The sequence below is a fragment of the Sceloporus occidentalis genome, unplaced genomic scaffold (genome assembly GCF_023333645.1).
Source record: "Sceloporus occidentalis isolate IW3139 unplaced genomic scaffold, rSceOcc1.0.p SCAF_6, whole genome shotgun sequence".
Taxonomy (NCBI): Eukaryota; Metazoa; Chordata; class Lepidosauria; order Squamata; family Phrynosomatidae; genus Sceloporus; species Sceloporus occidentalis.
In genome coordinates this window covers 104,945,494-104,968,322 of record NW_028316986.1, presented here as the reverse complement: position 1 = coordinate 104,968,322, position 22,829 = coordinate 104,945,494, and the positions used below count along the sequence as shown (strand labels likewise).

The 22,829-nt window shown below is 42.0% G+C and overlaps 1 protein-coding gene and 1 long non-coding RNA gene across 2 annotated transcripts in view; one reads left to right on the top strand and one right to left on the bottom strand.

Moving 5' to 3' along the window:
- The window catches only part of LOC149311219 (uncharacterized), a 28,424-nt gene extending 24,180 nt beyond the window's left edge, over nt 1-4,244 (top strand). Inside the window, exon 3 of the long non-coding RNA XR_016281761.1 lies at nt 4,171-4,244. This is a non-coding gene — a long non-coding RNA (uncharacterized LOC149311219). The remainder of the gene's footprint in view (nt 1-4,170) is intronic.
- SLC22A16 (solute carrier family 22 member 16) overlaps nt 1-22,445 on the bottom strand; it is a 33,662-nt gene extending 11,217 nt beyond the window's left edge. Inside the window, exons 1-2 of the mRNA XM_089530579.1 lie at nt 22,367-22,445; nt 1,310-1,786 (exon numbers count right to left, since the gene is read on the bottom strand). Of these exons, the coding sequence (XP_089386705.1) occupies nt 1,310-1,786; nt 22,367-22,416 (527 nt within the window). The 5' untranslated portion in view covers nt 22,417-22,445. The remainder of the gene's footprint in view (nt 1-1,309; nt 1,787-22,366) is intronic.
- Between the last annotated feature and the right edge of the window lie 384 nt (nt 22,446-22,829).

Genomic DNA, 22,829 nt, shown 5'->3' with positions numbered 1-22,829 from the left:
GTTTAAATATTTGAAGGGATGTCATATTGAGGAGGGAGCAAGCTTGTTTTCTGCTGCTCCAGAGACTAGGACCTGGAGCAATGGATGCAAGCTGCAGGAAAAGAGATTCCACCTCAATGTTAGGAGGAACTTCTTGACAGTAAGGGCTGTTCGACAGTGGAACACACTCCCTCGGAGTGTAGTGGAGTCTCCCTCCTTGGAGGTCTTCAAACGGAGGCTGGATGGCCATCTGTCTGGGATGCTTTGATCTGGATTTCCTGCATGGCAGGGGGTTGGACTGGATGGCCCTTGCGGTCTCTTCCAACTCTATGATTCTATGATTCTACAAACCCACTGTAAGTAAGCCCCACTAAACTCAATCATCTCAGGATAGATATGCATAGGTCATAGGACTTAATAGATCAATCAAGCAATGATCATCACTGTTTGATTAAATGATGTTTTCCCTGTGGTTAACAGAAATACAGCCCTCCCAAGTCAATAGAAATAGTCCTCAAAATAGCTGGAATTGTGGATTCCCAGTCAAGAGCAAGCAAGAGTCAAGAGGGACACTTTGAATCCCATTTAGCCACTTTTCATCACCCATTCTTCTTTATATGCATAAACTGTGTGAAAACACCAGGGATACCTATGCCCAAATGAGTGCTCAGATGGCATGGCAGTATAGCATAGGTAGTGGCCAAGAGCCAGGTTTAAATGAGATTTCAGTTATGTGCAGCAGGTTCAAACCAGCCCAAATAGAGACATAGACAGGTGAACAGCATTACAACTGGCCTTCTGTATCTATGGATTCTGCACCCACAGATTCAACCATCCATGGCTTGAAAATATTTTTAAAAATACATTCCAAAATGCAAGCTTAGATTTTGCCATTTTATTTAAGGAATACCATTTTATTACCCCGTATATAATGGGAGTTGAGGATCCATAGATTTTGGTGTCCACAGGGGGTCCTGGAACAAAACCTCATTGGATACTGAGGGCCCACTATACATATCAGGACCTAGGAGACAATTCCTAAATGAAAGACATAGGTGTTTAGAAGTTCACTGCCTGAGAATTCTAAATACCCCTCCTTAAAACTGCCAATCCCAGAATGCAACAGGAGGCAGCTAGAGCAGTTAAAGTGGAATAGTAGCACTATAAGAGTATAGTGTGATAAACATCATAGACAAGGTGGGATGCAAAATGTCTGATGCAAGATGTCTCAGATTAGGAACTGGGCAGCACACATGAGGGTTTCCCAGGATTATCAAGACAGCTCTTAACCTGGGCGTCTAAGCTTGTTCAGACAAATTCAGTACAGTACCTGTCAGCAATATCTCCAAAGATCACAGCTCCAAAAAGGACTCCCAGCATAAATGTGGGCTGTGTTAATTTGGCGAGCCATTCACGCTGACAGACCAAGTCCCATTCTGTAACAATGGTGCTCTGCCATTTGCTCTGGTCATAGATGAATCCATCTGTACATGGGAAATCCGTCTTGTTGCTACTGTATGCATAAGTAAACTCCAAAGTGTCTTCTCGTTGAAACCTACTGCACTGATTAAGTTCCCAAACCTCTCCATTTCCTAGCTGGACCAAGATGTAACTTTGTGTTGATGTCCAAAGTGTCCAAGCATCCTCTATTCTTGAAGTAGATGAATTGTCAATCAGAACACCAGTCACATTCCCAGGGGGACTGCATACAAACTTTGGTGTTACAGCCAAGAAGACAGAGGCCAAGTAGTGGATGCCACAAGAAATAGACTGAAACACAGATGCAAAATAGACCCATGCCTGATATCTGAAAAAGGAAGACAGATATTTCATTATAGTTCTGTTTACCACTGCAATTATACATTGACATTCTGTGCAGTTATATAGAGGTATCAACAGACATACCCCAATTAACAAAACCTCTGACAAAGAAGTTCCTTTTCACAAAGTCTTTTTATCTCAATTCAACATGCCTTTTTCTTTCTTGTTCTCTATCTAGCTGCATTTTTTTTAGCTGCATGGCATTGGGGGCATTGGTATGGTAAAGGAGTACTGGAGAAACAAAGAGTTTCAGTGCTGGGTTGCTGGAATGTGTCAGCAGTAAACAATGTAATAAAGCCTGATTTGCAAAAGAATTTGATTCTATCCCAGCTATTTCTACTATAGCTGTGTCAGCCTACCTACAACAAAGAAGGTAAACAGCAGCTGCCTCCAACAGAAAGAAAAGGGGAAAGCAAATGAGCCTGCTTCATCAGCAATTCTCAGCATGTTTTTTAAAAAAGTGTTTTTATTGTTGTGTGCCTTTGTCGTTTCTGATTTATGGCAATCCTAAGACCCCTATCATGGGATTTACTTGGCAACATTTGTTCAGGGGAAGGTTTGCCTTTGCTTATCTCTGAGGCTGAGAGAGTGTGACTTGCCTACAGCTACCCCAGTGGGTTTCCATGGCTGAATCCCCATTCAAATCCTGGTCACCAGAGTTGTCGTTCAATACCCAAACCATGGTGTTGTCACCATGCTCCTTTAAAAAAACGTAGCTCTATTTGATCACCAAAATGGAAATCATAAAAAAATGAAAGAAAAAGTTATCCCTGATTGGTTTTTGCAAGAAGTTTTCAAGTGGGCTCAAGAAAGTTCAAAATGTTTTTGTTTACTTATGCTTTATCTGACCTCCTTGTTTCATTTCAAAAATACATATTATTATGGTAGTTTTGAATAAAAAGTTTGCTGAAATGTTTAGAACTGCTTCTTTTTATGTGCAGTGTAGGAACCTATCCCTATCCCATTCAGGTTGTTTCTGCTTCTGGTACCAAATAACACCAAGGAACACATATACAGGTATACCTATAATTACAGTACTTTGCCCCCGACTAACAGGGGAACAGACTCCCCATCAGTCACACCGGCTAGTTCCTAGTAAGTGGATCAGGACATGAATCATTGTGTAGCACGATAACTACAGTATTTATGAATATGTAAATCCCCAACAGGATGCTGACCACAATTTGCAAGTGTCATAATCTGAAATTAAAAGGTGCCCTTACTACATTTTGTTAAGTGTTTTATATTGTATTAATGATAACTTGGGGGTTGTCTACATGAGTGGGGGGGGGGGGGAAGCAATTTTACAACCTGTTCAAATGATGCATGTGGCCAAAATAAAGCCATGCTCCAGGACTAAACATGGGAGAAAAATAACCCCAGGTTGCTCCAGATCAAGCAGGAAAGCATGAAGTATCACACCAGTGTGGAGACTGTGCACCAGTGTGGAGATGGCGGAAGGGGCCAGTGAGCTGCCAGTGCCATTGCTACCTATAGATTTTGTTTTTTATCACCTGCCCATTAAGTGATTGTGTATGCACGTGAGTGGTCAGCTACACCATTGACCCACTGCACACCCCATGAAGCAGGTTGCCAAGAATACAATGGATTTAATAATAACATTAATAAACTAGCCAGTCCAACAAGGGGGACATGGGGGGAAGGGGTGCATGTATGGGGGTCTCCATGATTATGCTGTGCCAATGTGTCACTGAGCACATCAGTGCTTCATATGGGTGAAAGGTTGCTTGTGTGATCAAGTGGACACTCATACAGCCAGTTGTGTGGGGTGTTGAATGGGCTAGCAGCTGGGCAGGATAAGGGAGGCAATCAGTGACCCTTGGTGGCATGTCCTTGTGCATGTGTGCATGTGTTTGGGGTGGAACAGAGAAAATAATGGTGTGGAGCAGCTTGTACCCATGAATGCCCTGTTTTGGCGAGTCCTTGCTTGCAGAAGAAAGGGGGCAGTGCAGACAGTCTGTCGATGCTCAGTCTATCGTGCGAGCTGGCAGTATGGTCAGCAGTTTCTCCTGTGAATTGGAAAACGCTGGAAATATGCCAGGTCTTTCCCTCCATCTGCTCAGCACCAGAGACAGGTCAGTATTTAAAATATATTGCTCAAGCCACACAATGTCCTACAGCAAAATATGCTTTCCAGTCAGAACAGCTCTCTCTTTCACTGCATCCCCATGCTAAGAAATGCTTCACCTCTGGAGCTTCTGGAAGTCATGCATAACAGCTATTAAAACATAGAGCTATGACAGAAAAAGAAGTGGAAAGTAACCTGTTATTTATTTCTCTCCCCCGCCTTCTTCCTTCCTTCCCTCCCTCCCTCCCTTCTTCTTTCTTTTTCTTGCCAACCTATAACAGATGTTCCCCATTGACTCATAGGAGACATGGAGAATCTAATTTCCAAGGATCTGCCTCCAGACTGCTGTGACTGAAGATAGGCTGAAGCTTCACACCTTTTACAGCATCATAAATATTATGTTGTGAGAAAGCCTTTGTATTTTCTTAAAAAGTGCAGTAATTTCCATTTTCAATTATCAGCCAGAGCCTCTGGAGAGGTTTTTTTAAAAAAAAAAAAATCCAGGAACTTTTCTGCCTTGGGTCCCTTTCTGGGAGAAACGTAGGATAAACAGGAAAACAAACAAACAAACAAATGCTCTTTTAACTTTGTGGCTCCTGTTAACAAGAAACAACGATTTTAGTTGTTGTTGTTGGCAAAAATATCCCCACTATAACTTAGATACGCTTTTTTGTGTGTGAAACAACTTTATATCCTGGCTAATGAAAGTAAATCCAACTTGGCAAGTTACTCTTACAAAGTAATTTATTCCTATCGGTTACTAGTTTTGGATGTGTCCTGTTTTTGTTACTTGTTGCATTATTTGTTGTAATTTATCTTGCTTGTCATTTTTCCATTTCATACCCTCCACCATTTCACAGATGAAAACTGGGACATATGGCCAAGCAACACCAGAATGTGGTCAACATGGTAATTATAGAGAAAGAACATAAACGCTAAGGGAGGCTGCAGCAGTTTCCTTTTGCCTGAGCCTCCTGGGAAGGGCAAGTTTCTGCCCCTCTTCTCCTCTCCTTCCACTGAGTACAAACTACTTTTGCACTATGAACTCCTTTTGTGCCAATGGAAGTAAAGTGAAGCAGGGTGGGATGGGAGGAGAAGAAAGAATCTATTCTGTGCCTTTTAAAAAGCAGCTGAAAAAGTGGGATAACAGAGGATTTGCCATTGCCAAATTGGGATATTTGGAGAGCATATCATCACATCCTCCTATTTAAAAAAAAAACTTGATAAGAGAATGATATCAAACATGGAAAAATCCACTCAAAAGAAGCATAAGCTTAAAACATTTATTACATCAATGAAGTGCCTATATTCCCTGACCTAATTACAAAAATCAACATATTGGGAAACACTTCCAAGTTCAGAGATAAATTTTCTGTTTGAAGTGGCAATATGGAAAAAGATGGAAATCTCGATGACTGCAGTAACTATGAAAAAAATCCATTTCACCAGACTGTTTCCCTCTCTTGAGAAAAGTTCCATGTCTCCAAGGAGGAAAAGAGCTTCAATTTAAGCTGCTGCTACACCGCAGAAATGAAGCAGTTTGACACCACTTTAATTTCCATGGCTCCATGCTGTGGAATTCTGGAATTTGTGGTTTGATGGGGCACCAGAGTAAGGCTAAATATCTCATAAAACTACCAATCCCAAAATTCCATAGCATTGAATAATGGCTGTTAAAATGGTGTCAAACTACTTCATTTCTGCAGTGTCGCAGTAACACGCCTCTTTAGTCTCTGACAAGAGTAGACCCACTAAATAAATACAATTTACCTAAATGTAGACGTCATTCAAGAATTGATTCCATGGGTCTACACTAGTTGGGACTAACCAATAAGATTCAGACTGCAAACTTTCATAAAAGTTTCAGTCTATTTTGAGGAAAAACACCTCACCTTTATTCTAGACATTTTTAACCACAATATCCTATTTTTTCTAGCCACTTCCAGAGATGGCATTTAAGCTCCGGTTGCTGGCTAATTGTACAATGTTTGCCTAACTGTTATTACTGCTTTTCTCGTTATTTAATCTATCAGCCTCTTTCTGGGTGATGCTCACAATCAGTTTAAATACTTCACTTTCAGTGAGTTTATTTCCGAAGCAAGCATTCTCGAGACTGCAGCCAATACTCTTAAACAGATAAGAGCTCAGAATGAATGGTCAGTGGCTAGACTGGCTGGGGAATTCTGGGAATTAGTCTTTAAAAAGTAACATTTCCAATCTCTATTTATACAGTACTTAATAAGTCTGGAATGATTGCAATTTAAAATGGAAGAGAAGCAGGGAGGTACCCTCCAGGCAATTCTGGAAATGAGCCGTAGTGGATGCATCTGCACTGCAGAAATAATGCAGTTTGATACCACTCAAACTGCCACGGTTCCATGCTATGGAATCCTGGGCTCATTAGTTTGTTGTGACACCAGAGCGTTTGGACAGAGAAGGCTAAATATCTCACAAAACTACAAACCCCAGAATTCCATAGCATTGAGCCATGGCAGTTGAAGCGGTGTCAAACTGGATTATTTCTGCAGTGCGGATGCAGCCATAGTGGCGCTAACCTTAGGAGCAATTGTAACTGAATGCATGCAAAACATTGGGTTTGCAGTAGCTTTATAGGCTTGGCATGTTAAATGCCAGTAAGTGTGCTCAGCACTTACTCTTTAAAGATCAGTCATTCACAAATCTTGACAGAAGATTGGTTTCCTGTCATGTCTGCCCCACAAAGCCACCTGAAAGCCTTCACCCCAATGCTTCTCCACAACCCTAAGGAACCCTCTTGAACAACGTAGAATGGGACACAAAGCACAAAAGAGGTCCACCCAATTTTGGGCAATGTTCTCTTCCCCTCAGCAGCCTTCCACAACACTCGGGAGATTTCCATTCCCCCGGGGCACACATTTTGAAGGCCAAATGGGACAGAAGGCATGGAAATTTCCTATTGTGACATTCCTTACATTAACTTGTATTAGGAAACAATCTGGCTGGGTCATCCAGAAGAAAGAAGCTAATTCTAAATTCATTTCATAAACGCAGCTGCTTCTTCCCCAAAAAACAACATTTTAGAAAATGGGGAAAGAGAAATTTTGAATGTTCCCATTAAATTGGTTTCAGCTTTGAGGTGGCGAAAATACGTGAGGCCAAAGAAAGAGAACTCTGAATCTTCCACATAAGGGGATCCAGAAAATCTTAAAACCATCATACCACAGGATTTTATGTTGCTTTTTCTATCCAGCCAAACAGCTCAAGTATGAAACTGTTTATATGTAGACAGGAGGGCTACTGTTTGGCAGCACACATCTGCGGGGTGTTTTTAGGGGAGGAATGTTCTCTTCCTAACAGGTACCACTTTTGCTCACAGTCCCAAACACACACAAATAAAACCATGATGAAAATACTGTTCTGTCTCTAAACCAAAGTGTATCTATCTGTATCTGTATTCCTCTTCTCCTGATTTACAAAGCTGCCTGAAAAGAGACTCAGAAACATGTTTTCAAGGCTAACAGTCATAATTAATGCCACTTTGTGCATTACTGGATCTCACTGAAGGACAACCTTGGTCATATCTTAAGGTACCTTTTAAATATCTGTAAATAGTGTTCACACAATCTTTCAGTTGATTAAATGAACTGATTTTATGTGGGCAGACATAAGTAAATACAGAAAGAAGAGTAATTTCAAAGAAATACCAGGCATCCTGGTAACTATAGCAGAAGCAATGACAAATCAGACAAGATTCAATTGTCCTTCTTTGCCACCTGTATTTTCAGTTGTAGATAGCCAATGTAGAGACTCAGGATTAAACTACTATTATAAATCAAGCAGATTACAAATCAAGTCTTAGGCACCTGTTTGATCAGAAACTCAGCTACTATTCTCTCAATGAATCTGTCTGACAGTGAAACCACCCACAGAAGGGAAAGGGCAAAGAAAGAAAGCATGTGCTGACAGTGGCGTTACTCGGGTGCGGACCACATAATTTACAAGCTTTAGAGGTGTATCACCACGTCGCTGTCACCACTTGCCAATGCCCTTTGACAATGCCACTCCCATTGTACCCCCACTACCACATTACTGCCAAAGCCCTACAGCCACCCCACTCCACCACCATCTGTGCCCTCTGCCACCATTGTGCCACTATTGCACCGCCACCCTCCACATCACTGCTACCATCCACCCCTGTTGTGCTGCCACCTCCTGCTGCCACTGCCACATTTACTTTTAGTTCCCACACTTTTGAATGGTGCCCTCAACTTGGCACAAGTACAAACCACTGTGTGATTATGGTTTCCTTCTCTACCCTGGAACAGAGGAGAAAAAGAAACCACCACTGTGTGTGGGGGGGAGGGGGTATGAAAACAGCATCTGCCACATGTGCAGTATCCCTTCTTTGCCTCCCCCCGCCAATTTCACAGCACTCTGAGGTGTTTATCACAAGGAGGTTTTTGCAGCTTTTTGCAGCTCAGATCCGACGTGACTGCGGGTACATGATGCGAATTCACGTTATAACATGAATGTGTTATCACACGTGATTCTTTTCTATGGGAGCTCCTTCCATGGTGCTTCCACAGTGGATCCAAAGTGACTCCTCATTTTGATGAATTCGGAAAAAAGTGAATTCACAGAATTCGCTTTCAAGCTCACTTTGATTTCACTCCGAATTGGTCTGGTGTGGAATGCAACTTTGCTTCTGCTCTGGTACACCACCGCAACCCCCCCCCCCGGGTTGCAAATTTCCCATGATGCAGCGCTGCAACTTTCCCCCATTTCCTTTCAGTGGTCCTTTCACTTTCAGGACAACTTTCAGGGCAACTCATTTGTGCGTGAATGTGAATATACAGATATGTATGTGTCTATCTATCTATCTATCTATCTGTTGAAATTGCTGAAATGGAAGGGAAAATAAAAAAGGGGGGGATGAAGAAGACACAGAAATATTCATGAGGCAAATATTCACGCAATTACGTGAGACAGGAAACGAGAACTTGTGCCCCTTTTCACCCCAGAAACATACAAGGTCACAATGCGTTCAGACCCCCACTGAGCATGCGCAAGGGTGCCGATTCGAATTGTTGAATCCCACCGGTGTGGTAATACAATTTGCACTCACTCCGCTTTGCTTGAATCCACATCACGTCACTCGCCTTGGATTCGATTCCCCCTCGATTTGGAAGGGCAACGGAAGGGTAACCAGGTGTGATAAAACATTCACTTTATAATGTGAATTTGCATCACTGGACCAGCAGTCACCCTGGATTTGAGCTGCAAAAACCTCAGTGTGATAAACACCTGAGTTTCAAACAAGATTCAATGAGAACTGACAGCCAGATCAACCTGAAAAATGTGTGAAACAAGCAGCACAAGGAAGAACAATAAATGAATTTAAGTCTCCAGGACCAGATGAACTCCATCCAAGGATATTAAAAGAACTGGCAAATGTAATATCAGAGCCATTGGCAATAATCTTTGAAAACTCCTGGAAAACGGGAGAAGTCCCAGCAGACTGGAGGAGGGCAAACGTTGTCCCCATCTTCAAAAAGGGGAAAAAAGAGGATCCAACAATTATCGTCCAGTTAGTCTGACATCAATCCCAGGAAAGATTCTAGAGCAGATAATTAAACAAAGAGTCTGTGAACATCTAGAGGGCAATTCCATAATCACAAAAAGTCAACATGGGTTTCAGAGAAACAGGTCATGCCAGACAAATCTGATCTCTTTCTTTGATAAAATTACCAGCTTGGTAGATGAAGGGAATGCTGTGGATATAGTATATCTTGATTTCAGTAAGGCCTTTGCCAAGGTTTCCCATGACATTCTTGCATACAAGCTTGTAAAATGTGGGCTAGACAAGGCAACTGTTACATGGATTTGTAACTGGTTGACCGGCCGAACCCAAAGGGTGCTCAACAATGGCTCCTTTTCATCCTGGAGAGAAGTGACCAGTGGGGTCCCACAGGGCTCTGTCCTGGGACCAGTGTTATTCAACATCTTTATCAATGACCTGGATGACAGAATTGGGAGCATACTTATCAAATTTGCAGATGACACCAAATTAGGAGGAATAGCTAATACCCCAGAGGACAGGATCAAGATTCAAAATGACCTGAATAGACTAGAAAGCTGGGCCACAGCTAACAAAATGAAATTCAACATGGAGAAATGTAAGGTATTGCACTTAGGGCGGAAAAATAAAATGCACAAATATAGGATGGGTGACACCTGGCTGAATGAAACTACGTGTGAAAGGGATCTAGGAGTCCAAGTAGACCACAAGTTGAACATGAGTCAACAGTGTGATGCGGCAGCTAAAAAGGCCAATGCAATTTTAGGCTGCATCAATAAAAGTATAGTGTCTAGATCAAGAGAAGTAATAGTGCCACTGTATTCTGCTTTGGTCAGGCCCCACCTGGAATATTGTGTCCAGTTCTGGGTGCCACAATTCAGAAAGGACATTGAGAAACTGGAGCGTGTCCAAAGGAGGGCGACAAAAATGGTGAAGGGTCTGGAAACCATGTCCTATGAGGAACGACTTAGGGAGCTGGAGATGTTTAGCCTGGAGAAAAGAAGGTGAAGAGGTGATATGATAGCACTATTTAAATATTTGAAGGGATGTCATATTGAGGCGGGAACAAGCTTGTTTTCTTCTGCTCTAGAGAACAGGACCCGGAACAATGGATGCAAGCTGCATGAAAAGAGATTCCACCTGAACATTAGGAGGAACTTCCTGACAGTAAGGGCTGTTCGACAGTGGAATGCACTCCCTCGGAGGGTGATAGAGTCTCCTTCCTTGGAGGTCTTTAAACAGAGGCTGGATGGCCATCTGTCAGGGATGCTTTGATTTGGATTTCCTGCATGGCAGGGGGTTGGACTGGATGGCCCTAGTGGTCTCTTCCAACTCTACGATTCTATGGCCTGTTACAGACAGCCAAAATAAAGCTGCTTCGAGTCACTTTGGAGGTATGGTGTTTCAATGATGCATGCGTCCTAAGAGTCCAGAAGCCACACCAAAGCCACGCTCCAGACTGGAGTGTGGCTTTGGTGTGACTTCTGGACTCTTAGGACACATGCATCATTGAAACACCATACCTCCACTGTGACTCGAAGCAGCTTTATTTTGGCTGTCTGTAACAGGCCCTTGATTCTATGAGGTAAGTGTAGTAACAGGGAGGAAAAGGGTTACAAGTTGGGTACAAGACTAGACAGTACTTTTAAAAATAGGTTTCAGTTACCAGTCTTTGCAGTTTGGACTGACTGGTCTATGTTGCCAGGATTTAGTAAAATTTAGCTTTCTAGATGTCATGGTTTTAAATAAATATTTGTTTTTAATAAGATTCAGTAAGATTTCAGTTACCAGTTCTCATGGCTTCATCTACATGTTCGATATTACTACGATTTAATAAGGCTTAAGTTTCTAGTCCTCATGGCTTCAAATAAAAGTTTAATAGATGTTTGAATAGAATTGCAGAAGAGTTAGGTTTCTAGTCCTCATGGTCCAAAATAAAAGCTTAATTTTACCAGGATTTAATAAGATTTAAATTCCTAGTCTTCATGGTTTAGAATACATGTTTGACTTTAATATGATTCAGTGAGAGTTAGGTTTCTAGTCCTCATTGATCCAAACAGATGTTTGGTTTTAATAGGATAGTCAGATTTAAGGGCACTAAGTAAGTTTCTATCTGAGCCTTTGTATTTATTTACTTCCATGTTGCCTGTAGTAACCAGCACAAGGGTTCTCTTGGAGTTTCAGGTAGGATTCTCTCTTAGCTTTACTTACAGATGTTGTGTAAACGGACCTGGGAATTTCTGCATGCAAGATAGGGCTCAGTCCCTGAACAAAGCCAAAGTAATCTTCCAATCTTCATGGTTCTATGGAATGGATCCCCAGAGGAGACTCGCCTTGTTACATCCTTGGAGATGGCGGTAAAGACAGAGCATATCCTCCTGATCTTTTATGAAGACCATTGGTATGGACCGGGAGCACCTGACCCCATGACTGACCCCGTGATTGATTGATGATTGATGTTTTATGTTTTAGCTGTCATTTTAATTGTAATTAATGTTGTAATATTACAAGCATTTTTAACTCTGTTGTGATCCCGCCTCAATCCATTGGGAGAGGCGGGAAGATACAAATAAAAACTATTATTATTATTATTATTATTATTATTATTAAAAGCTTGATTTATGTAGTAATCTATGGAACTGGTTTGCACTAAATCAGGCCATTGGTGACCATCAAGCTCAGTATTGTTAACTCTGCAGGCAGTAGCTCTCTCAGGAGTGGGTTCCAGTCCTCTGCTTAGAACCTCTTGCATGCAAAGCAAGGGATCTAACCACTGGGCCATTGGCCCCATAGAATGTCTGAGAATTTCCTTCTCTGCCTCAAAATCTGACGAGAATTCAGTCAGACAGTCCAATGATCAGACTTGGTGCACTTGTCTAGGGCTACCATAATTGTAGTGGGATTGCGGTAGTAAATTTTTGAAAGGACCTGTGAGTTTCAGCTTGACTGGAAATGATGTTCATGCTATCATTTCCTATAGTGGATCATGAGACTTGTACTTTAAAGACTCATAAAGGTGCTTCTCTTTGTACCTCTTTACAACACCCTGTTTGTACTTTGTCTCTTTTTTTTTTCCATGACACAGTATTGCTGCTGCCACCATGTTGCTTTAATTGATAAAGGGCTGCTTCACTGATTGTTTTTGTGCTGATTGTTAGCCAGCCAAACAATAGTCATTTTAATTTGTTGCACGGGGATTAGCTATGATACTACAAAGAAGATGACAGGTGTTAAGGAGAAAGATTTAGAAGTGTTACAGGATGTCTCTTTCTGGGGGATACCAGTTCCAGATCATTTTTAGGGCGGAAATCATCAAAAGGGGAAGTGCTTCTTTCTACTACAAAGATGGATCTTTCAGTGTTGCATCAAGGCAAGATTAAAAAAGCTAAGGGAGATGTGTGCCAGTTTTCAAAAGAGTGGTTTTACAAGGCGATGCCAAATGTTAAGAAAGTTCTGTGGTCATGGGTGGTTTATTCACTCATCAGTCAAAAACTATACTGTTTTTGCTGCTGATTGTTTGCTGTTAGTGCTACAGAGATGGCATCTAAATTTGTGACTAAGGAACTGTGCAGACTAGCAGTTTGGGCCAGCTTTGGGCGGAATTGGGGTGTAGCTTCTCGACGACGCATGCCCTGGCTCCACCCCCAGGGCAACATGAAGCCACACACTACACTGCATGGCGCATGACATTACAGTGCTCCTCCAGCACTGTGTCCATTGTACAGCACCGAAGGAGTATCACCAAGCGGTGGCAACATGGCTATCGCACCCTTTGCAGGGTGCAAAAAGGAGCCACTTTTTGTGGCTCCTTTTTGCGCCCTGCAAAGGCCAGATCAGGGCTGCAGTGTGCAGTTGCTGCGGCCCCAATCTGGCTGTAACAGGGGTGGTTCCAGGCCGCCCCTTCAGGGCTGTGTGTACAGCCTCTGAGTTTCAGACATGGTGGAAACTGATCCTAAAAGTACATAACTGAGACATCTGAAGCATACCAACATTGATTTGAAAGTTAGGAAATATTGGCAGCACGACTCAGGCTGCATAAAACCACTGATGCTAAAATTATGTCTTTGTTGGAAACTGAGAAGAAAAAGTGGACAAATATATTGCAGAGATTGCTTGATATGCCATTGTTTCTTGCCAAACGGAATTTGACATTCCATAGCCATAAGGGAGATGAATCTTCATTAAATAAACTGAACTTTTGGAGTTGGTTGAGATGCCTGAAAATTATGATCCAGTGTTGAATGAGCACCTACCTAATGAGATTGAAGCAGAGCACATGTAAAATTAAAGCATCAGTCTCTTTCACCAAAAACTCATGGCAAATCATGTGAAGGAGATGTTTATCATGGAGATAAAGTCTGCCAAGTAATTTGGGATAAAGTTTGACAGGACACCTGACATATCACATACTGACCAGCTGCCCAAAGTGATCAAATATTTAAATAATAATAATAGGAAAGTGAAAGTGAAAGAAGAATTTCTAGGATTTATCCCTTTAAAGAGGAAAACAGCTGATGAACTCAGTTCTGAGCCTCTTAAAAATCTGGAAAGTGACAGAATAGATATACAGTCACCCCTACTAACTTGCGGGTCTCACATCTGCACCCTCGATTACCCACAGAGGGGCAACCTCCTTTGTTTCCAATGGTGCGCGCATTCATGGAGGTTCACCCCATTCAAGCCTATGAATATGTGCGAGCCTCTGTTAATGCAGAGGGGGGTCCAGAATGGATCCCCCATGAAAATGGAGGACCAACTGTAATAATGTGTGGTACTCAGAGTTACGATAATACTGCCACTATGGGTAGTATACAAGCCATTCTTAAGGAAAAGAACAAGAAAGCTGTTTTTAATGTATTTATGGACTATTTCAGTGGTGACGAACCTATGGCACGCGTGCCAGAGGTGGCACTCAGAGCCTTCTCTGTGGGCATGCATGCTGTCGCCCCAGCACAGAGTTTGCCAGAGTTCATTACTAGAAAGCCAGAGGGATGTGGCACTTTGCAATAAATAAGTGGGGTTTGGGTTGTAGTTTGGGCACTTGGTCTGCAAAAGGTTCACCCTCACTGGACTATTTGCTTAATTTGTGCAATCAATGCTCTTTTGCTGAAAATGCATCATTTGTGACATTTTTTGGAACTCTTTAGACAATATTTTCTTTCTTTGCTGCTTCTGCCTATTGATGGGATGTGTTAATTGCCCATATTGGAGTTGTAGACAGAAAAAGCCATCTAAAAAACACTGGGGAGGTCATCATGCTGCAGTTAAGCCAGTTACAGAACAGTTTGATACGTTTGTGGTGGCAATTGAAACTCTCTGTGAAACTGAAGACTCAATAAGAGCATGTCATTGTATGATTGCTTTCCAAAGCAAAGAAACTACACCTATGCCTATACCTGGACTTGGCTCCTTTAAGACTTTTCTGCAGCTGGTGTACATTTCTACAGCCACCTTACTGTAATTAGTCTGATTCCCAGAATATAGGAAATACAGGAATACAGTATCAAAAGGAGCAGATATACTGTAGTTAGTGTGTCTCTTTCAGTGTATCTTAAGGTTCTACTGGCAGCATTTCAGAGACAACAGATTTACAAGAGCTTTAATAAACCTAGTAGTCTTTCAGATACTCTTTGTTATAATTCTTTGTTATAACTCTTTAGTGTGACTATTGTGACTAACACTAGTACCCTCTGGAATGTGATACTTTTATAAGGCTTTCCATATTTTTTTAAGACCTGTGTAATGTGAAACCTGAGAATTTTTGACAAATATCATTAACACACATGAAGCTATAAATAATAAAAGTTATTAAGACATAATGATTTATGAATTTAGTTTAAATGTTCAGTCAACCACAAGCGCATCTACATTTGCCTGCACTGCTATTTATATAAGACTTCCTTCCCTTGCAGAAGAATACTGCTGACATAGCAGCTTTTTCTATCATGTCCATGTTTACCCCTTTTTGTGGATCTTTTTGATTACAGGCTCCATTTCACTGTATATTTTGGATAACAGTATACCTAACCTAAATTTTGCACAATGTCATGCTGTATACATGTCTCAATCACAACCTATTTCTGGGAAAAGTATGCAAATATTGGTACGCAAGTAGAAATATGAAGTGAGAAACAACCAGCAGTGCAAACTCTTATATAAATGGAGCACAGATGTCCATAAACATACGGACCTTAGTATACATGTGAATCTTAATCTTAATAATATATTCACTATGTCAACATCCCTTGCTTTCTTCTAAATGCTCAAGATAATACAGTACATCTATCAGCCCTATTTTACTGTCTCAATAACCTTATGAGGTAGGGCACACTGGGAGGATCATTAAATCAATGAATTTAGGGCCAAAACACACTGCAGAAATAATCTAGTTTGACACCGCTTTAACTGCACTTGCTCAGTGCTAAGGTATCCTGGGAATTGTAGTTTGTTGTGGCACCAGAGCTCTCTGATAGAGAAGGCAAAATGTCTCACGAAACTACAGTTCCCAGAACGCCCTAGCATTGACTCACGGCAATTAAAGTGGTGTGAAGCTGGATTATTTCTGCAGTGTGTTTTGGCCCATAGTTGCTGAGTATAAACTGAACCCAGGCCTGCTCAGTCCATGTTCAAACACTATTCACTACACATCATGCTGCCTTTAAAATTAGCATTCCTCTCTTTGAAAAGCACTAAAAGCCAGATCAAATATCTGTATAACTTGGGGAAATGGCATTTAAAAACAAATACTGTGGAAACTATGACTCCTAAAATAACCAGTTTGTTCACTAAATAACTACATATTGTCCTTGAATATTCCAAAATACAGAACAAAACCCATACCCCTTTTTTCTCTCCATTTATGGTATATGCCTTCAAGTTGCCTGTCAATGTATGACAACATCATGAATTTTTCAGGGTTTTCTTAGGCAAGGAATACTCAAGAGTTGGTTTTACAAGTTCCTTCTACTGAAATATAGCCCATATGGTATCTGATACTTGCTAAGCAGGTTCAGCCCTGGTTAGTATTTCAGAGGAAGGAAATGGCAAAATCACCTCTGTGTACTATGAAAACTGTATAAAATTCATGAGATTGTCATAGATAAACAAGCAACCTGAGGTCACATACGCACACACGATTGTACTTGTCAGCTATCAGTAAAATTGTCCACTTAGGAATTATTTGGCCAGGAAATTCATGATAGCTGTTAATATACTTGGACTACTATAGATGCACGAGTTCAGAATGTGTTGCTTTATCAGAACTTCATCTGCTCCTCAGAGTTTCCTGTAACTGATAAAAACTCTGTACAGAATGCCTGACATTATTTACCAGTCAGTCATAGAATCTGTTGACACAGATGCAACTACTGGATGAATTATGTTTTTTCTCATGGCTTTGTGGTGTAAGTACAACATATGTACATGCAGTAGAATACCAAGACAGGACTTTTCTTGTGCATCAAACAAAATATTTCCAAAATTCAAGTAGCTGCCCATTAACTGAATCATCAACAACTACATGAGCCCTGAGGCTGTTTTCTTTGTATTATTTAAAATAAAGGAGTGCTCTCCCAATGTTATTCCCAAATGTCAAACAACAGCATAGAGAGAATGGTTTCATACATCTGCTTCCAGAATTTCCAGTACTACTTCTTCAGATGCAAGCAAGATTATATTAAAATAAACCAGGTAGTCTCAAAGGTACTGCTTGATTCTTTCATTCCCCTCTCCCAACAAACTTGCATCACTAGGGTTGGCATCACATAGTACAGTAACTCATTGTGTCACCCCTCCATTGACCTCCTCCCATACCACACCATACAGAATGCTTAATAATGGTTTTTGTATTACTGTTACTCATTAATCATAATTCCTACTTATAACTGAATGTCATGGTAATAGTTGTGACATAAAACAACTAGCAAAATTAAAATTATACCTTTAAATTATAATATCATATGCACAGCCTCAATGTATTTACATCTGCATAGGTTCATGTAGTTGAAGTGAACATTTGGTAAATGGTGATGTTTAAAGAAAATGTTATAAGAATTTTAAAAATCAATTTTAAAAAATTAAACATTTTTAAATTAAATTAAAAAAACAACAACCGAGTCCTCTCCTTTCTACTCTCACGGAGCCTCACACCACTCACACCATCTCTTCAGTATTTTAATGGGACACAGGTGAATACCCCAGCCCAACTTCTGCCCAAAAGGAGATGTTTGAGAAGCAGTGGTGTCACCCCTCACTTAGAGTGTCACCTGGTGTGGTCCACTGCCTACGAACACACACTAAGAATCACAGTATCACAGAGTCTTAGGTGACCACAAAAACCATCTAATCCAACCTGCTGCCCTGCAGGAACACACAGCTATAGCATTCCTGAGAAATGGACATCCGCCCTCTGTTTAAAGATCTCAAACGAAGGCAAATGCAACACCCTCCAAGGCAGTCCATTCTTTCCTTTTATGTGACAATGACAGTAGGATTAGTAATAAAATCACAGTACAGAGGGCTTTCCCCCCTTCTTCATTTTCCTCTTCCTCTTCCCCAGTGGAAAATGTCTGCCTATCCAATCCACCCCATGTCCCTTGGTAATGTCCCAATGTATCTCAATGTCATTACAGGAGCAGTGGTTGGGGCTGGGACTGAGGGTCCTGAGTTAGCTCACTGTGGCAAAGAAACATGGAAATATGCAGCAGAAGCATCTGTGGAGTGGAAAGAGGGTGAGAAGAACAACAGAATGAAGGAACAATGCAAGTTTTGACCATGCAGTTCATGAGTAGCCAAAGCTATACAAATGTTTCTCTCTTATAATGGTGTTAGATTTCAGTGGGAGCATTTAAGTGTCCTACAAAACATTTTTAATAACTGTCTTGTTATTCATTACTGGATTACAACCCAGAGGCATGCCTCAATGAAACAGCACTTATGCATGCATTATTGGTCAATTATCTGCTTAGCGGCTCCTTAAACAGATAGATGTGAGGCGACATCGTTTTTAACAAAAGTGTACGATACTTGTTTATCAGAGTCTGTTATGCCAAAGCACAACTTTAGACACTTTTGAAACTATCTATACAGTACATCAATGAAACCAGTTGACCAGTTCCCAGCCAACTGTCAAGCAATAGGAAAGTGAGAAAAGGAAACACTGGTCAAACCAGCAGTTTGTGTAAAGCAGAGCTGGGAGAGTCCATGTTGGACTGCAGTTCCACAAGCCATTCACTTCCATTGCTTCTAGATGTTTCAACGTGCATGGACTGCTTGTGAGAATTCCATAATAAGGCATAGGAAGAAGGGTGTGGTGCAGTTACTAACAAGATCTAGAGTTACACTTATGGACGTTTCTTCTTTCATGGTAGATATAAATGGCAACATGGTTGTCAATAAGCATGGAGTAAAATTATTGCTGCAGAGGTAATGTTGCATTTATATTTGTCATAAATGTTATCACATTTTGTTGTAATTATACTGTCATGTAATTATATTGTCGTATAAGGGTTAATATATATTGTTATAAACATATTTATTGTTTCTGACAATGTTACCTGGTTGCTAATTATATCTCGGGACTGCAGTTCCCTGCAGAACCAGCCAACATTGCCAAGGGTAAGGAATGCAGGGAGAGGTAATTCAACATCTTAAGCACCACACCCTTCATGAAAAAAATATCATTTTGTTCTTCTAAAAATGCTAAAAGGGACTAATGGAATAAAAAATAATTATTTAAAAGCATTGTTATATTAGTAGATAGTCAATATGACAGGTAAGGGCAACCACCAGAGAAAGTGGGCTGGTAAAACCAGAAAAGTTATCTTTTTGACAATTCCCAGAATCCTCCATATAGAATATCAGCATATCCTTCCTCAATTACTCACTCCAATTCACTGCTCAAATCCATTGGCATCACACCCTTCAGAAATCCAAAAAACGAGTAAACAGGGACAGGAACAGTGCAGCCCCTCTAGCTGTTACTGAACTACAACTCCCAGCGTTCCTCGTTGCTAATGATTGCTCACTGGGGTTGCTGTAAGTGTGAGTTATAGTTCAACAGCATCTGGAAGGCCTTAAGAGCCCCACCCCTGATGGAACTGGAGAGCATCACTAACATAGATGCCAATAAGGATCGCTGAATACTTTAAATAAATTCTGTCATCAATGTAACAATCACATCAGATTTATGTGACTTTTCACCCAATGAAAGAATTACAGAAGTTGGGGAGGGACACAGGTTTCAGAGTCATAGTTTTAGGAGGCAAAAAGGATAGACACAAGCCCAGAGAAATTTGAAGAGGAGTACAAAGTACTATGCTAGCAAACATTTGTTAGCCAATGAAAGGTCAAAGACATTAAATCATCTGAAAAAGCAAACACTCAAGAAACATAAAAGAACTGCAAAGAAGTCTCCAGGTTTTTCTATTGTGGTTCCCAAGAGTGCTGTTTCAGCTCTAAGTGAAGAACCAAGAGATCTAATCGATCAGGCTTAGATCATTAAAACCGTACCAAATTCAACTACATGTAATGTGTAATATAGTCATTTTTTTGCTTGTGTGGTGTGTATAACACAGATTCTGAGGCAACAACTGGAAGCAGAGCACTGGTGCAATGGTTGCGTGGGAGGTCCTATAATGCTCCTGATTCAGTATTTGCTTCTCCTCGACCTCCTTGTGGAACATTGAAGGTTCAACATCTGGCACGTCTAGTTAAAAGTAGCTCTGTTAGCTAGTCTGGAGGAGACACAAAATAGAATCAAAGAATGCCACAGCTAGCCAGAATAGACAGTACTGAGTTAGATGGACCATCCAATTCAGCAGAAGAGAAGCTTCAACATCAGAGCTTGCCAAAATTACTTGTTTGGACTACAGCTCCCAGAATCCTGCAGTCAGCATGGTCACAAGAACAGCCTCGAAGAATATTCACTTGCAGTCTTCTCTATAATGTGCTTCATGGCATTTGCCTTCAAGTTCTACATCTATAGCATCACTTTCCCATTCATACATTTAGAAAAGAAAGAACCTTCCTCTTCTCTCCAGGGATAAAAAAGAAGAATGGAAAATGCTAAACCCTGGAGCACTTTACTCTCTGTACTCTCAGAGTTTGTATCAATGGCAGGATGAAGACAGATTGCAATCTCATGGAAGTCATTTGCAACAGAAAGAACTTTGAGCTCCTAGAAAAAAACACCTCTCCAAAACTGCCAGATTTATCAGGTGCACATTCTCTCAAAATAGGATGCAGCCCATTCAAATTGATGCCAAACAAAACACGTTAGCCTTTAAGGTACCACAAGAATCTCAACACCTTGCCAAACACCAATGGAAATACTTGTAAGCTTCTTAGCCTATTCTCACATGGAGCAGTGATGTTCCAGGGTATTGTTTCACAGGGGTTTGTGTGAAAGAGTGCCAGAGACTTCTGATGTGTTTGTAATCTTTGGCAGATTTATGTGCTTGGTCATGAGCTGCTCTATTGTCCCAACAGACTCCATTTGACAAAAGCAGGTAGCATTTAAAAACAAAAGGTGTGGATCTCTGGTGAGAAACAGCTCTCCTCTCCATTTCCTCACTTCGAAATCAGACTCCAAGCTTGTGAAGCCTTGTTCATCCTCCTCCTAAAACCCTCTGCCTTCCAGAGATGAAGAGCCCATTCGTCCAATATTGGTGTTATTTTACCAAGCAGCCAGTTATTCATTCACAGAGATCAAACTTGTGAAGCCACTACGATTAATAAATAAATGACCCAAATGCTGCCCACTAAATGTATTACTATTCTAATCTTATCAGGCTGTGACAACCCAAATAAATCATGCAGAGAAAGATGGCTAAGACTTTCAAGGGGAGGACATCCTCTAGGAACAAGGACTGGCCACATCCCTCCTTATACTTACATGTGCACAGGCCAGTGCAATGTATGCGTACAGGTGGGTTTTCTAAACCCGTACGCAAGGCCTCCAGAACCCTAGTCTCTATTCCCAGGGGTTGATGTCAAGTCAAGGCTTGTTCCAAAGTCTAAAGTCTTTATTTGGCCTCAAGATAATGACCAAAAGAGTGTTTTGAATCATGTGCAGTGTCCCCTTGACCATAGCTCTGGGTTTAGGAGCATTTTCTTTTCACAAGGTAGAAGTCCTCCCACTCTTACAGGGCGACCAGAAGTCAAAGCCTCTCCCGCCACATCTGGTGACACTTGCCAGATCTTCAAGGCTTCTGTCACCTCCGTCCAAAGGCAAGGGGCTTTTAGTCCCAGAAGCCCAGAAATGGCCCCAGAGATGAGCGTTTAAATGTGGCGGGTGCAGGCTATGTCCCCATGAAACTCCCTGAAATCTCTTGTGCCAACAGTCATGCAACCTTGCAGGACTATCGTAGGCACAAAAAAGGTGGTAGCTGAACTTTAGAGGACCCTCTTGTTGTTGTTGTTGTTGTTGTTGTTGTTGTTGGGTGCCTTCAAATCGTTCCCAGCCTATGGCCATGAGGTTTTCTTGGCAGGATCTGCTCAGAGGAGGTTTGCCACTGCCTTCCCCTGAGGCTGAGAGAGTGTGACTTCTTGCCCAAGGTCCGCCAGTGGCAGGGCAAGCAGCGTCCTCCATTCCAGCCTTCCTGCCCGGGAGGGATTCCAAGACATCCTCCATCTCCAGGATGCGGGGGACTGGGCTTCTGAGGGGGCTTCTCAGAGCTCGCCTGGGGCCAGGTCCTCCATTTGGGAGAGAGGCAAAGGAAAAGGGCCCCCTGGAGAAACCTGCCAAGAAAGCCCCCAGGGCAAGGGCAAGGGCCCCTGGCTGGAAGGCTCTCCATAAAGTGGGAGAGGACTTGGAAAGGCACACCAGAGAGAGAGAGAGAGAGAGAGAAGGAGAAGGACCCCAGGCAGCTTTCCCCCAGCCCCCTGCTGCTGCCCTTCGCCTGCCTGCCTGCCTGCCTTACCTGCCGAAGTGTCCCAGGGAGTCGAAGAGGAGCTCGAAGTTGCGCGCCATGGCGGCAGAGGAGGGCTTGGGGGTCTCTCTCTCTGGGCTGCAGAGGAGGAGAAGGGCAAGAAGAAGAGGGCCATCCCTCTGGAGGCTGCTCTGAGGGGCGTCGCCTTCCTCGCCTCCTCCTCCTCCTCCTCCTCCAGCCTCAGCCAGGGACCAAGTCCAGCCCCCCCCCCCCCCCCCCCAGCCTCTCCCAAAAGCCAAGGGACCCAAGTCCAGGCCTCCCCTCTTCCAAAAACCCAGGCCCCTCTTGGCACAGCCTCCCTCCCCCAGTGCCCCCCCCCAGGGATGGGGTCTCACACACACACCCCACACACTTCCCACTGACCCCCTCTTCCCACCCAGCCCCCGCCAGACTTCTTCTTTTTTGCACTTACTGTATTTCTTTACTTATTTTTATTTTATTTTTATTTGTATCC